Here is an 11195-nt window from a genome sequence, read left to right as displayed (position 1 = left end):
GCTTCTCTTTGTCCCCACCTGTCATCACTGCCTGCAGTTCTCTGCTCTGCCAGGGGCCTGGGGACACTTTCTCAGTCGTGTCCCTCCCTGGGACCCATTAAAAGTCCAAGAAACTTTGGAGTGTGATTCTGACTTGGAGCTGTTTAGAGGTTTCTTCAGCTGCCTCTCAGGGACTGATGTTCAGGGCCTGAGCACAAAGCCCCAGAGGGTCATTAAAGTCCTTGTGCTGTGTCTGTGCTGCTGAGCTGGGCTGGGCTGCTGGCACAGAGGCAGCTGCTGGTAACCAAGAAGAGCTTGAAAAGCACATTTCTCTTGCTGAGCAGCTCTTCTGCCAGCCCAGCAGGGCTGGGGCACTGCCTGCAGCCAGCCCGGGCACAGCACAGAGGCACAGAGAGCTTCAATCAGTCAGGGCTGGGAAGGTGCTGAGAAGCGCCTGGGGCAGAATCCCTGCCAGCCCTTGGCACAGGAACCTCTGGCTGCAGGACAATGCAGCTGCAGCTCTTGGAGTGATCTCCTACAGCTGGAACATCCCAATGCCTACAGACTCTGTGAGTACAACTCTGAGGATTTCTGGGGCAGGGGAGGTGAAATGCTCATGAAGCTCTGACATGCTGAGGGGTTTTGATTAGACATAGAATACTTCCAAGACAAGGATTTTGATAAAAATGAGGAAATTTCCATACACTGGGTATTCAGTTTCCTACTATAGGAGGATGGCAGGGAGGGGGCATAAATATTAATGGTTGATTATGAATTTTGACAAGTGCCTGAGACATATGAACTGTTGCTTTTAGTGATCAGTAGGTTCACAGGAGATCCCTAATGTGCTTTCAGCCTCTCTGCCCATGGACAGCAGCAGCATCACCTTTGCTGGACCCATCAGGCTCAGTCTGAGCTGTCCTTTCTCCAAGCTGCAAACAGAACCTGCCCCCAGCCAGTGCCCTGCAAACAGGCAGGCTACTCTAGGGCCAAGGAGAGTGCCCAGAGATTTGGGGTCTGTGAGTGCTGGCAGGGAGAGATCAGGCACAGGGAAACACCTTCAGGAGGAAAATCTCCAGGAAGCAGAGACAAGATCAGGCCATGAGAGAAAACAAAACCCAAAAATGCTGTGGCAGGGAGAGTTTAGAGATGTCCACAGGAGCTCCTCCAGTGCAGCCCCTCCCTCTGAACAAGCCCCCTCCCTCCTGTCCCCCAGCCAAGTCTCTGCCCTCAGGGATGGGCTCCAAGGCGTGAAGCCCCTCCTGTGCAGGCAGAGCTGCAGCAGAGCCGTGGGGCAGCTCTGCAGCCCCGGGCCCAGTTCCCTCTGCAGAGCACAGGGCTGGGAGCAGCAGCCCGGCACTGGGGGCTCTGGCAGGGGGCACAGCTGGCTCAGGGTGACGCTGTCCCTGGTGCCCGGCTCTGGGCAATGCTGTCAGTGCAGCCAGGGAAGGAGCTGCATCTCCCTCAATCCAATGCCATCATAAGGACCCTTGGAAGTCTCCCTGAGATTTCAGTCCAAGCTGAGAGCTTCAATCCAGGATGGAAACCTGTCCTAGAGCCTCTCTGAGTTATAAGGTTGACAGGGAGAGGCAGAGGTGTCCTGACACTGAAAATGCAGCGGGGTTGGTGAAATGAGCAACGTGAGTCCTTGGCTGCAAATGTGGAGCTGGGCTGTGGTGGATCCATCCGTTCTCTGCAGTACATGGGTGTCTTTAAGAGAAACATAGGAGTGTGAACATCCTTCATTTGAGAAAAGAGAAAGCTCAGAGAAATTCCAAAGAGAATGAAGTGACAGACCATCTGCCCTCAGTCTCCACACATCATCTTGCCTCAGGGAATTCAGTTTATTCTACCAGAGGGCAGCAGAAATGCTGAAGGTCTCTGATACCCAAGAAAACCAGGAAAGACATGGGGGGAGCTTAAAAAGAGAACTTCAAATTTCTTAAAGACAAAGGCATGTCCATGTGTTTTACAGAGGAGGGTGTATAGGAAATGGCTTTGATTTTGGTTACAGGTATCTCCTCTAACTCTTCACTGTCCTTTCTCCATGAACAGGTCCCCATGTGCAGCCCCAGCAAATGTCCAACAGCAGCTCCATCAGCCACTTCCTCCTGCTGGCATTGGCAGACACGCGGCAGCTGCAGCTGCTGCACTTCTGCCTCTTGCTGGGCATCTCCCTGGCTGCCCTCCTGGGCAACGGCCTCATCATCAGCGCCGTAGCCTGCGGCCAGCACCTGCACACGCCCATGTTCTTCTTCCTGCTCAACCTGGCCCTCAGCGACCTGGGCTCCATCTGCACCACTGTCCCCAAAGCCATGCACAATTCCCTCTGGGACACCAGGAACATCTCCTACAAAGGATGTGTTGCACAGCTCTTTTTTTTTGTCTTTTTCATCTCAGCAGAGTTTTCCCTCCTGACCATCATGTGCTATGACCGCTACGTGTCCATCTGCAAACCCCTGCACTACGGGACCCTGCTGGGCAGCAGAGCTTGTGCCCACATGGCAGCAGCTGCCTGGGCCAGTGCCTTTCTCAATGCTCTCATGCTCCCAGTCAGTACATTTTCCCTGCCCCTGTGCCATGGCAATGCCCTGGGCCAGTTCTTCTGTGAAATCCCACACATCCTCAAGCTCTCCTGCTCCAAATCCTTCCTCAGGGAACTCGGGCTCATTGCTGTTAGTGCCTGTTTATCATGTGGTTGTTTTGTGTTCATTGTTTTCTCCTATGTGCAGATCTTCAGGGCTGTGCTGAGGATCCCCTCTGAGCAGGGACGGCACAAAGCCTTTTCCACCTGCCTCCCTCACCTGGCCGTGCTCTCCCTGTTTATCAGCACTGCAGTGTTTGCCTACCTGAAGCCTCCCTCCATGTCCTCCCCATCCCTGGATCTGGCCCTGTCAGTTCTGTACTCAGTGGTGCCTCCAGCCCTGAACCCCCTCATCTACAGCCTGAGGAACCAGGAGCTCAAGGCTGCAGTGTGGAGACTGATGACTGGATGCTTTCAGGAACATTAAACTGCTGGCAAATTTCTGCAAATCATTTCTAATAAAAGCCATCTTTGATACTTTTTTTTTGTTTGATTGTGGGGTCTTTTTCCTTTGTTTAACTTTTTTCATATTGTCCACAAAGAAATGAAATTGTTTGTGGCATTCCTCATTTTGTTTCTCTCCACATTCCTTGTGGCCACAGACTGTGTCAATGAGGGGGCGGTGCTCTTGGTGGCTTTAAAAATCACAAAAGATTTCCCAGCAAAGTTTTCTGCAGAGATGCCCTTTGGTTGCCTTCTCTGGAGCTGCAGCAGCAATGTCTGTGTGCAGAGCTGGGGGCAGATCAGTGCTGGCCCAGCAGCTGTGCCCAGCAGCAGCAGCAGCACTTGGTGTTGCCAGTGCTGCTGCCGTGGCCCTGCCCCGCTGCCCTGGTGGCCCTGGTGTTGCTGTAGGGCCTGAGTGCTCTCGGGGCTGGGCACAGTGCTGGGGGTGGCAGTGCCGGGGCTGCAGCAGGGACAGGCCATGGGCACTGCTGGGGCAGCGCTGACGCCTCAGGCCAGGGCCTGGGGGCTGCAGGCTCCTTGCCCAGGCTCTCTCAAGAACACGGCCAGGCCAATGCTCAGCATAGAAAACCCCCGTGAGCAGCCCCAGTGGGGCCGTGGGCAGGCTGGGGGCAAACAGCATGGCTGGGCCCTCTGCAAGGGCCCTGGGGGAGACGGGAAGGAGCAGCAGAGCAGGGGCTGATCCATCCCCAGTGCGCTGGACAGCCCAGGGCAGTGTCCCAGAGCGTCCTCATGCAGCTGCCAACACCATCCCCCCTCTGCAGCCCTGGCCTCTCCCCCAGCTCACACAGGTGCCCCATCCTTGCAGGCACAGGCACGGCAGCACTGGCTCAGGAGCCCCTGTTTGCATTGCACAGAGCAGGCAGGAGCACCCCCATGCTGTTGCTGTGGGGACATGAACCTGAGGGAGCACAAATGCCATCAGCCCCTGGGGCCAGCAAGGGCTGGGGGACACCAGGGAAAGCACTCAGCTTTGTCCTGGCCTCTGCAGTCAGCCAGAATGTTTGTTCCCATCAGCTGGGAGTTTCCTGTCCCACTGCAGATGCTGTTGCTCAGAGCCAGGGCTGCCTGGCAGCCACCCCCAAACTGCCCTGAGCATTTCCTTGGCTTCACCTTTGCTTTTTTTCTTCTTTCCTGATCCAGATTTCCTCCTCTTGCCCACTCCTGTTTTTCTCCCCTGCAAACAGCCCACCCCTGTTTGCCCTTTCCTCTCTGGCCCCACTCCCCATTGCAGTTCCTGACTTGGCACCATGGGAACGTCCCTTGGGGAGCAGGATCATCCTCCAAGTGCTGCAACAATTGTCTGCAGGCTCCTGCAGTGCCCCGTGCTGCTCCCTTGCCAGAGGCACCCCAGGCCAGGGGGGCACATCTGGGCTGCTGTGTCTGCCTGTGGGGCTCCCTGTTCTGGGCAGTGAGGAGGAGCTGCAGAGGCTCTGCAGGACTGACAGGATGGGCTTTGGGGCTGGCAGGAGAAGCTGAGGCACCTGGGCTGCTGGAGCTTCTCAAGAGGAGGCCCAGGGCTCATCCTGACACTGCTCCAAGGGTGCTTTCAGAGAATCCCAGGATCAGCAAGGTTGGAAAAGACCTTGGAGATCATCAAGTCCAACCTGTGCCCTGACTTGGCCTTCTTTCCCCTGAGCCTCCTCTTCTCCAGGATAAACAACCCTAGAGGCTCCCACAGCCACTTCTCACAGACTTGTGTTTCAGACCCCTCCCCAGCCTTGTTGCCCTTCTCTGGACATGCTCCAGCCCCTCCATGTCCTTCCTAAATTGGGTTGCCCAGAACTGGACACAGCACTCGAGGTGCTGCCCAAGCAGTGCCCAGCACAGGGAAGAATCACTGCCCTGCTCCTGCTGGCCACACCATTCCTGATCCAGGCCAGGAGCCATTGGCCTTCTTGGCCCCCTGGGCACACTGCTGGCTCATGTCCAGCCTGCTGTCCAGCAGTCCCTGCAGCTCCCTTTCTGCCTGGCTGTTCTCCAGCCACTCTGTCCCCAGCCTGTGGCGCTGCAGGGGTTGTTGTGGCCAAAGTGCAGGACCCGGCACTGGGACTTGTTAAACCTCTCCTTGTTGGATTTGGGCCCTGGATCCAGCCTGTCCAGGGCCCTGTGCAGAGCCCTCCTACCCTCCAGCAGATCCACATTCACACCAAGCTTGGTGTAATCTGCAAATTTGCTGATGGTAGACTCAATCCCCTCATGCAGATCATCAATGCAGACATTGAAATCCACGCTGGCTGGCTCTGATCCCTCAGCCATCCTGTGGGTGCCCTGTGATGGCACTCAAGGTGAGCTGTTCCATAACCTTGCTGGGCACCGAGGTCAAGTTATGACATCATAGACTGCCTCTGTGACATCACAGAGCAGTCTGTGACATCAGAGGACAGAGGTCTGACATCAAAGAGCAGACTATGACATCACAGAGTTGGCTGTGACATCACAGACCAGCTGTGTGACATTAGAGAATGGGCTGTGACATCACAGAGCTGGCTGTGACATCCCAGAGGGGCTGTGTGACATCTCAGGAGGGCTGTGTCAGGTCACTGCGTTGGTCACTCTGCCCCAGCTCCCCCTCACAGTTTCTCCCAACAAGTCCAATGCTGTTCATGCCCAGCGGGGTCCCTGTCCCCCGGGATCCCCCCGGTCCCCCTGGAGGCACAGCCTCCAGCAAAGGATGTTCCACAGGATCCATAGACTGCCTCTGTGACATCACAGAGCAGTCTGTGACATCAGAGGACAGAGGTCTGACATCAAAGAGCAGACTATGACATCACAGAGTTGGCTGTGACATCACAGACCAGCTGTGTGACATTAGAGAATGGGCTGTGACACCCCAGAGCCTGACATGGGGACAAGGGGCCAGGGCTGTGTGAGCAGGACATCAGGGCCGGGGATTATCCAGGTCCCTGTGGCCTGGTTTGGGTTGCCCAGGGCAGGAGAGATGTCTGGCAGCTGGAGCAGGGTTAGGGAAGGGCCTCCAAGGTGGGGCTGGAGCCCTTGGGCTGTGAGCAGAGGCTGAGGGAGCTGGGCTTGTCCAGCCCGCAGCAGGGAAGGCTGAGGGGCTCCTCATCCCAGCCTGGCAGTGCCAGCAGGGAGGTGATGGAGAACACAGAGCCAGGCTCTTCACTGGGGGTTCTGGAGGGAGACAAAAGCCAATGGGTGGAAGGGGAAAGAGGGGAGATCAGCCAGGACAGGAGGAGATGAAGTGAGTCAGGCTGGTTTCAGCATTTCCTCAACACCAAGAGCAGCCTGAGCTCCCTTCTCCATCCACCACTGACAGCTTTGCAAATCAGGAATTGTTTGAGCTGTTTTGCCCCTACTCCAGGATGAGCATCCTGATACAATAACTTAATTGTGTTAATATCTACCAGTTAAGGATGTTTCCATACTAAAATCAATTCTAGTATGGAAATCACTTGTGGATGTTGGACTCATCAGACACTGCTGGGACATTGCACATAGCTCAGGGAAGAGTGTGATTGTTATTAGATTGTGTCCTGTTCAACTATGGTCTGTTGGCCATGAAGAGAAACTTTCTGTGCCTCTGAGTCCCACCAGTTCCTGACCCCCAAAGGACACAAACCTGATGAGTTGTGGCTCCCACTCCAGTGGTGGCACCTAGACCTCCCTCCATCCCCAGAGCAGAGCTCCCTTGTCCCAGAAAGTGCCTGGCAATGCAGGGATGAAGGAAACCGGACAGGCTGTGGGGATCAGGGGCAGGGCACAGCCAGGGATTTGGGGTGGTTGTGAGCCAAGGGCACGACCCGGTCCTCGACCTTGGTGAACCTCATCCCATTGTCCTGGGCCCATGGCTCCAGCCTGTCCAGATCCCTCTGCAGAGCTTCCTGCCCCCCAGCACAGCCACACTCCCACCCAGCCTGGGCTCTCCTGGGAACTGAGACAGAGGGTGCCCTCGATGGCCTCGTCCAGATCAGCAATAAAGAGATTTCACTGACCTGGCCCCAATCCCGAGTCCTGGGGACGCCCCTGGATGTGACTCCATTCCTCAGCCACTCTGAGTGCCAGGGGTTGGATGAGGGAAATGGTGGGGTGGGGGTAGGTACAAAGTGTGATTGATTGTCAGCTATGATGGGTCTTGATTTTCATAACTATTCAAACTGCATTGGGAGGTGCTGGGGGTCAATGTCAACTGGGGATTGCTGCTATCAATCTATAAACAGGTAAAGGAAACTTAAAAATACAAAACAATTCTCTCTGTTTTCAATATAGTAAACTCACTTTGAATACTCTTCTGAAATCTGTCTAATTTACCACAAAGAATTGAAGACTTGCAATATTCCCATGGGCTTGTCTTGTTTGGCTGTTGTGAACAAATGTTTATGAGCTTTTCTCACTGAATTCCTGAACTGAAGAGCTCAAGAAAGAAGAGGCCTCTGGAGAAGGAAAATTCATCAATCTCCAAGTGGCTGAGGATCTATCCCCATCAGAGCAGCAATGAACAGAAATGGGCACAGCTTTGGGGCTGTCCCAGCTTTGGCATGGGCCCTGTGCCTGGAGCAGGAGCAGCTCTGGAGGGCCCCAAGGCCGGGGCTCTTGTGCTGCCCTGGGCAGATGGGATGGCAGCAGGGGCTGCAGAGCTCTCAGCACCTCAGCCAGAGGGGAGCAGGGCAGCCAGGGAGCCTCCTTGTGCCTTGGCCCAGCCCCTTCCCCCATGGCTGGGGCTGAGTCCTGTGACAGCTGCAGCTGCTGCTGTGCCCTGGCCAGGGGCTGAGGCCGTGGGGCCAGTGGCCAGAGCAGCCTGGGCTGAGCAGAGCTGTGGGGCCAGAGGCGGCTGGGCTGGGCTGGGGACAGGCCCTTGGTGATGCCCAGAGCTCAGGGCAGCTGGCAGAGCTTGCAGGGAGCTGGGCTGGGCTCAGAGAGCCTGGCCCAGAAACCATCAGGGTCCATCTCAGCCTGGCTGAGCGTGCAGGGGACAAGAAGAGCACCCCAGGTTCTGCAAGTTCTCTGTGTGGGAGCTGAGCTTGTGACCCCCTGAGCCCTCCTATGTGCTTTGGCTGCACTTCCAGCTCCAGAGATGGGACAGATGGGAGCACAGACAAATAATTCCTGCTGGATTCTTTTCTGTATTTGCTTATACAGGTGACCTGGACCCATATGTAGACAAGGTGTTTTGTGTCAGAGAACACTGAGTGATAAGAATAATATTTTTAGCTGAAAAATTTGTTTTATGCATAATACACAATGGAAAAAAAAAAAAAAGACACATGTGACCAGAAGAGCATCTGAGTTTTTCAGAGGATGACAAGCTCATTGATGTCCCAGCATTCAAACCTGTTCAAATACTTTCCTCAGGGCATTCTTGAGATGAGAGGCGACCACCAGAGGCTAAGGTCAGCCAGAGCTCTCTGTCCTAACAGCTTTTGTCTCAAAGAGCCCTTCCATACAGGGACTATCAATTTTGGCTGTGGGCACCTGGAAAGACAGACAGTTCTTTTGCATATCAGAGAAAGCACAGAGCCCCAGTTCTCCAGGGGCTGATGAGAGGAAGCCCTCAACATTCCAAGATCAGCTGGACCTTTCAGGTGGCCCCTGGGAGGACAAACCAGCCAGACCTGTTCCATATTCCCTTGGTTCCATAAGGCCCCACAGTGTCACAATGCTCTCCTTGCTTTCTGATGTGTCACAACAGTCTCCATGCTTCCATGAGGCCCTGCAGGGTCACTATGGCCCTTTGGTTCCATGTTACCCCACAGTGTCACAATGGTCTCCATCATTCCATGGGGCCTTGCAATGCCACAATGCTCTCCATGGATCCACGGTGCCCCGCAGGATCACAACGGCCCCTTGGCTCCACGAGGCCCTGAAATGCAACAATGGCCTCTTGGTTCCCCAAAGCCCTGCTGCTCCACACTGGCCCCTTGGGACCATGCGGCCCAGCAGAGCCACAGTGATGTCCTTGGTTCCACGAGGCCCCACAGTGTCACACTGGTCTCCACAGAAAGGAAACCACAGAGCCCCTGTGTTTCAGGGCTTGATGAACTGCAGTCACCAGAGGCCAAGGCCAAGCAGACCTGTCTCTCCTGGCAGGTTTGTCCAGGAGCAACTCTTGGATATTTGAAATTTTGAATGTTGAATCCAAATTTCAGCCCTTTTTGCCTGGAGGAGAAGGCCAGTTCTTTTCCACAGGAAGGAAATCACGGAGCTCCTCTGTTTGGAAGGCAGGTGAGCGCTAGCCTTAAGGAGGCCAAGGCCAGCCAGATCTGTCTGTAATGGCAGCTTTTGTGTAGGAGGAATCTTCGGATATAGGACTTCTGGTGGTGGAATCCCAGTTTTGGCCACGAGCACCTAGAGAAGAAGGATGGTTGTTTTCCATGAGAAAGAAATGTCAGAGCCCCAGTGTTTCAGGGCAGAATAGAGGTGACCACCAGAGGCCAAGGCCAGCCAGAGCAATCCGTCCTGGCAGCTTTTGTCTGGGAGAAACCCTTGCATATTGGGAATTTTGGAGGAAAATTACCCATTTTAGCCATGGGTGCCTGTGCAGGAGGGACAGTTCTTTTCCATAGGAAGGAAAGCACAGAGCCTCAGTGTCTGAAGGCAGATGAGAGCCAGCTCTCAGGAAGTCAGGGTCAGCCAGACTTGTTGATAATGGCAGCTTTTGTCTGGGAGCAATCCCTGGATATTGGGAATTTTGGAGGGGGAGTCCCATTTTGGCCATGGATGCTTGAAGGAGAAGGGAAGTTCTTTTCCATGCGAAGGAAAGCCCAGAGCCCCAGTGTTCCAGGGGTACATGAGAAGAGACCCTCAACATGCCAAGGGCAGTTGGACCAGTCAGGCTAAGCCAACCAGAGCTGTTACCTGTTCCCTTGAATTCATGGGGCCTACAGCATCACACTCGCCCCTCGTTTCCATGGGGCCCTGCAGTGTCACAATGGTCCCTTGCTTCCATGAGGCCTTGCAGTGTCACAGGGGTCTCCTTGGTACCACAATGTCACAGTGGACCCTTGTGTCCATGAGGCAATACAGTGTTGCAGGGGTCTTCTTGGTTCCATGAGGCCCTGCAGAGCCCCTTCTTTCAATGGGGCCTCAAAGTGTCCTAATGGCCTCCAGGATTCCATGAGGCTTTGCAATGTCACAATGGACTTTTGGTTCCATGAGGCCCAATCCTGTTCCAGGAATCCTTAGTTCCTTGGGGCCCTGTAGTGTCACAATGGACTCCTTGGTTCCAGGGTACCACACAGTGAGACAACTGCCCCTTGGCCTGCCAACACTCCACAGTGTCACAATGGTTCCTTGCTTCCATGAGGCCTTGCAGTGTCACAGCACTTGGTTTCACTGAGCCCCTCAGTGTCACTGTGGTCCCCTTGGCTCCACCTGGCTCTCAAGTGCCACAATGGCCCTTTGGTTTCACAAAGCCTCAAAGTGTAAAAATGGCCTCCATGGTTCCATGAGGCCCTGCTGTGACACAACGGACCTTTGGTTCCATGATGCCCCAGAGTGACACAATGGTATCCTTGGTTCCATTGGACCCTTCATCCCATGGAGATCCACAGTGTTCACTGTAGTCCCCTTGATTCCATGAGGCCCTGCCCTGCTATAATGGCCCCTTGATTCCAGTGGGTCCCAAAGTGTCTGAATAGTCCTCATTGTTCCATGAGGCCCCACAAAGTCACTGTGGTCCCCTTGGTTCTACAGGGCCCCACAGTGACAATGGACTCTTGGTTCCATGTGGTTCCTCAGTCACAATGGTCTCCTTAGATCCACAGTGTCACAGTGGCCCCTTGGCTCCATGTGGCCATGCTGTGTCACAGTGGCTCATGGTTCCATGAGGCCACACAGTTTAACAACAGACCCTTGGATCCACGAGGCCACACTGTGTCACAATGGACTTCTGGTTCCATGAGCTTTCGTACTGCCCACAGCAGTCTCCTCGGTTCTGCAGTGTCACCATGGTCCCTTTGTTCCATGAGGTTCCATAGTAGAACGTGGTCACCGAGGTTCTGCAGTGCCACAATGGGCCCATGGTTCCACAAGGCCTTGCTGTGTCAGAGTGGCCCCTTGGTTCCAAGAGGTTTCTCAGGGTCACAATGGTCTCCTAGGATCCTCAGTATCACAATGGGCCATTGGTTCAATGTGGCCCCAATGTGCCACAATGGATTTTGGTTCCACAGGGTTCTGCTGTGTCACAATGGACCCTTTGTTCCATGAGTTT

General features: G+C 54.6%; 1 protein-coding gene across 1 annotated transcript; it reads left to right on the top strand.

Moving 5' to 3' along the window:
- The first annotated feature begins 1939 nt into the window (after positions 1-1939).
- Positions 1940-3002, top strand: LOC119696361 (olfactory receptor 14J1-like). The gene has a single exon (XM_038126070.1). It carries the CDS (start codon positions 2058-2060, stop codon positions 2988-2990), a length of 933 nt encoding a protein of 310 aa, XP_037981998.1. The 5' UTR covers positions 1940-2057; the 3' UTR covers positions 2991-3002.
- The last annotated feature ends 8193 nt before the right edge of the window (positions 3003-11195 follow it).

The sequence above is a fragment of the Motacilla alba genome, unplaced genomic scaffold (genome assembly GCF_015832195.1).
Source record: "Motacilla alba alba isolate MOTALB_02 unplaced genomic scaffold, Motacilla_alba_V1.0_pri HiC_scaffold_28, whole genome shotgun sequence".
NCBI classification, from domain to species: Eukaryota; Metazoa; Chordata; class Aves; order Passeriformes; family Motacillidae; genus Motacilla; species Motacilla alba.
Note: the sequence above shows the minus strand (reverse complement) of the source record. Positions and strands in the feature narration are given on the sequence as shown.

Bases quoted from the DNA above. Each gene is read 5' to 3' on its own strand.
- LOC119696361 (XM_038126070.1), top strand. From the start codon at position 2,058: ATGTCCAACAGCAGCTCCATCAGCCACTTCCTCCTGCTGGCATTGGCA.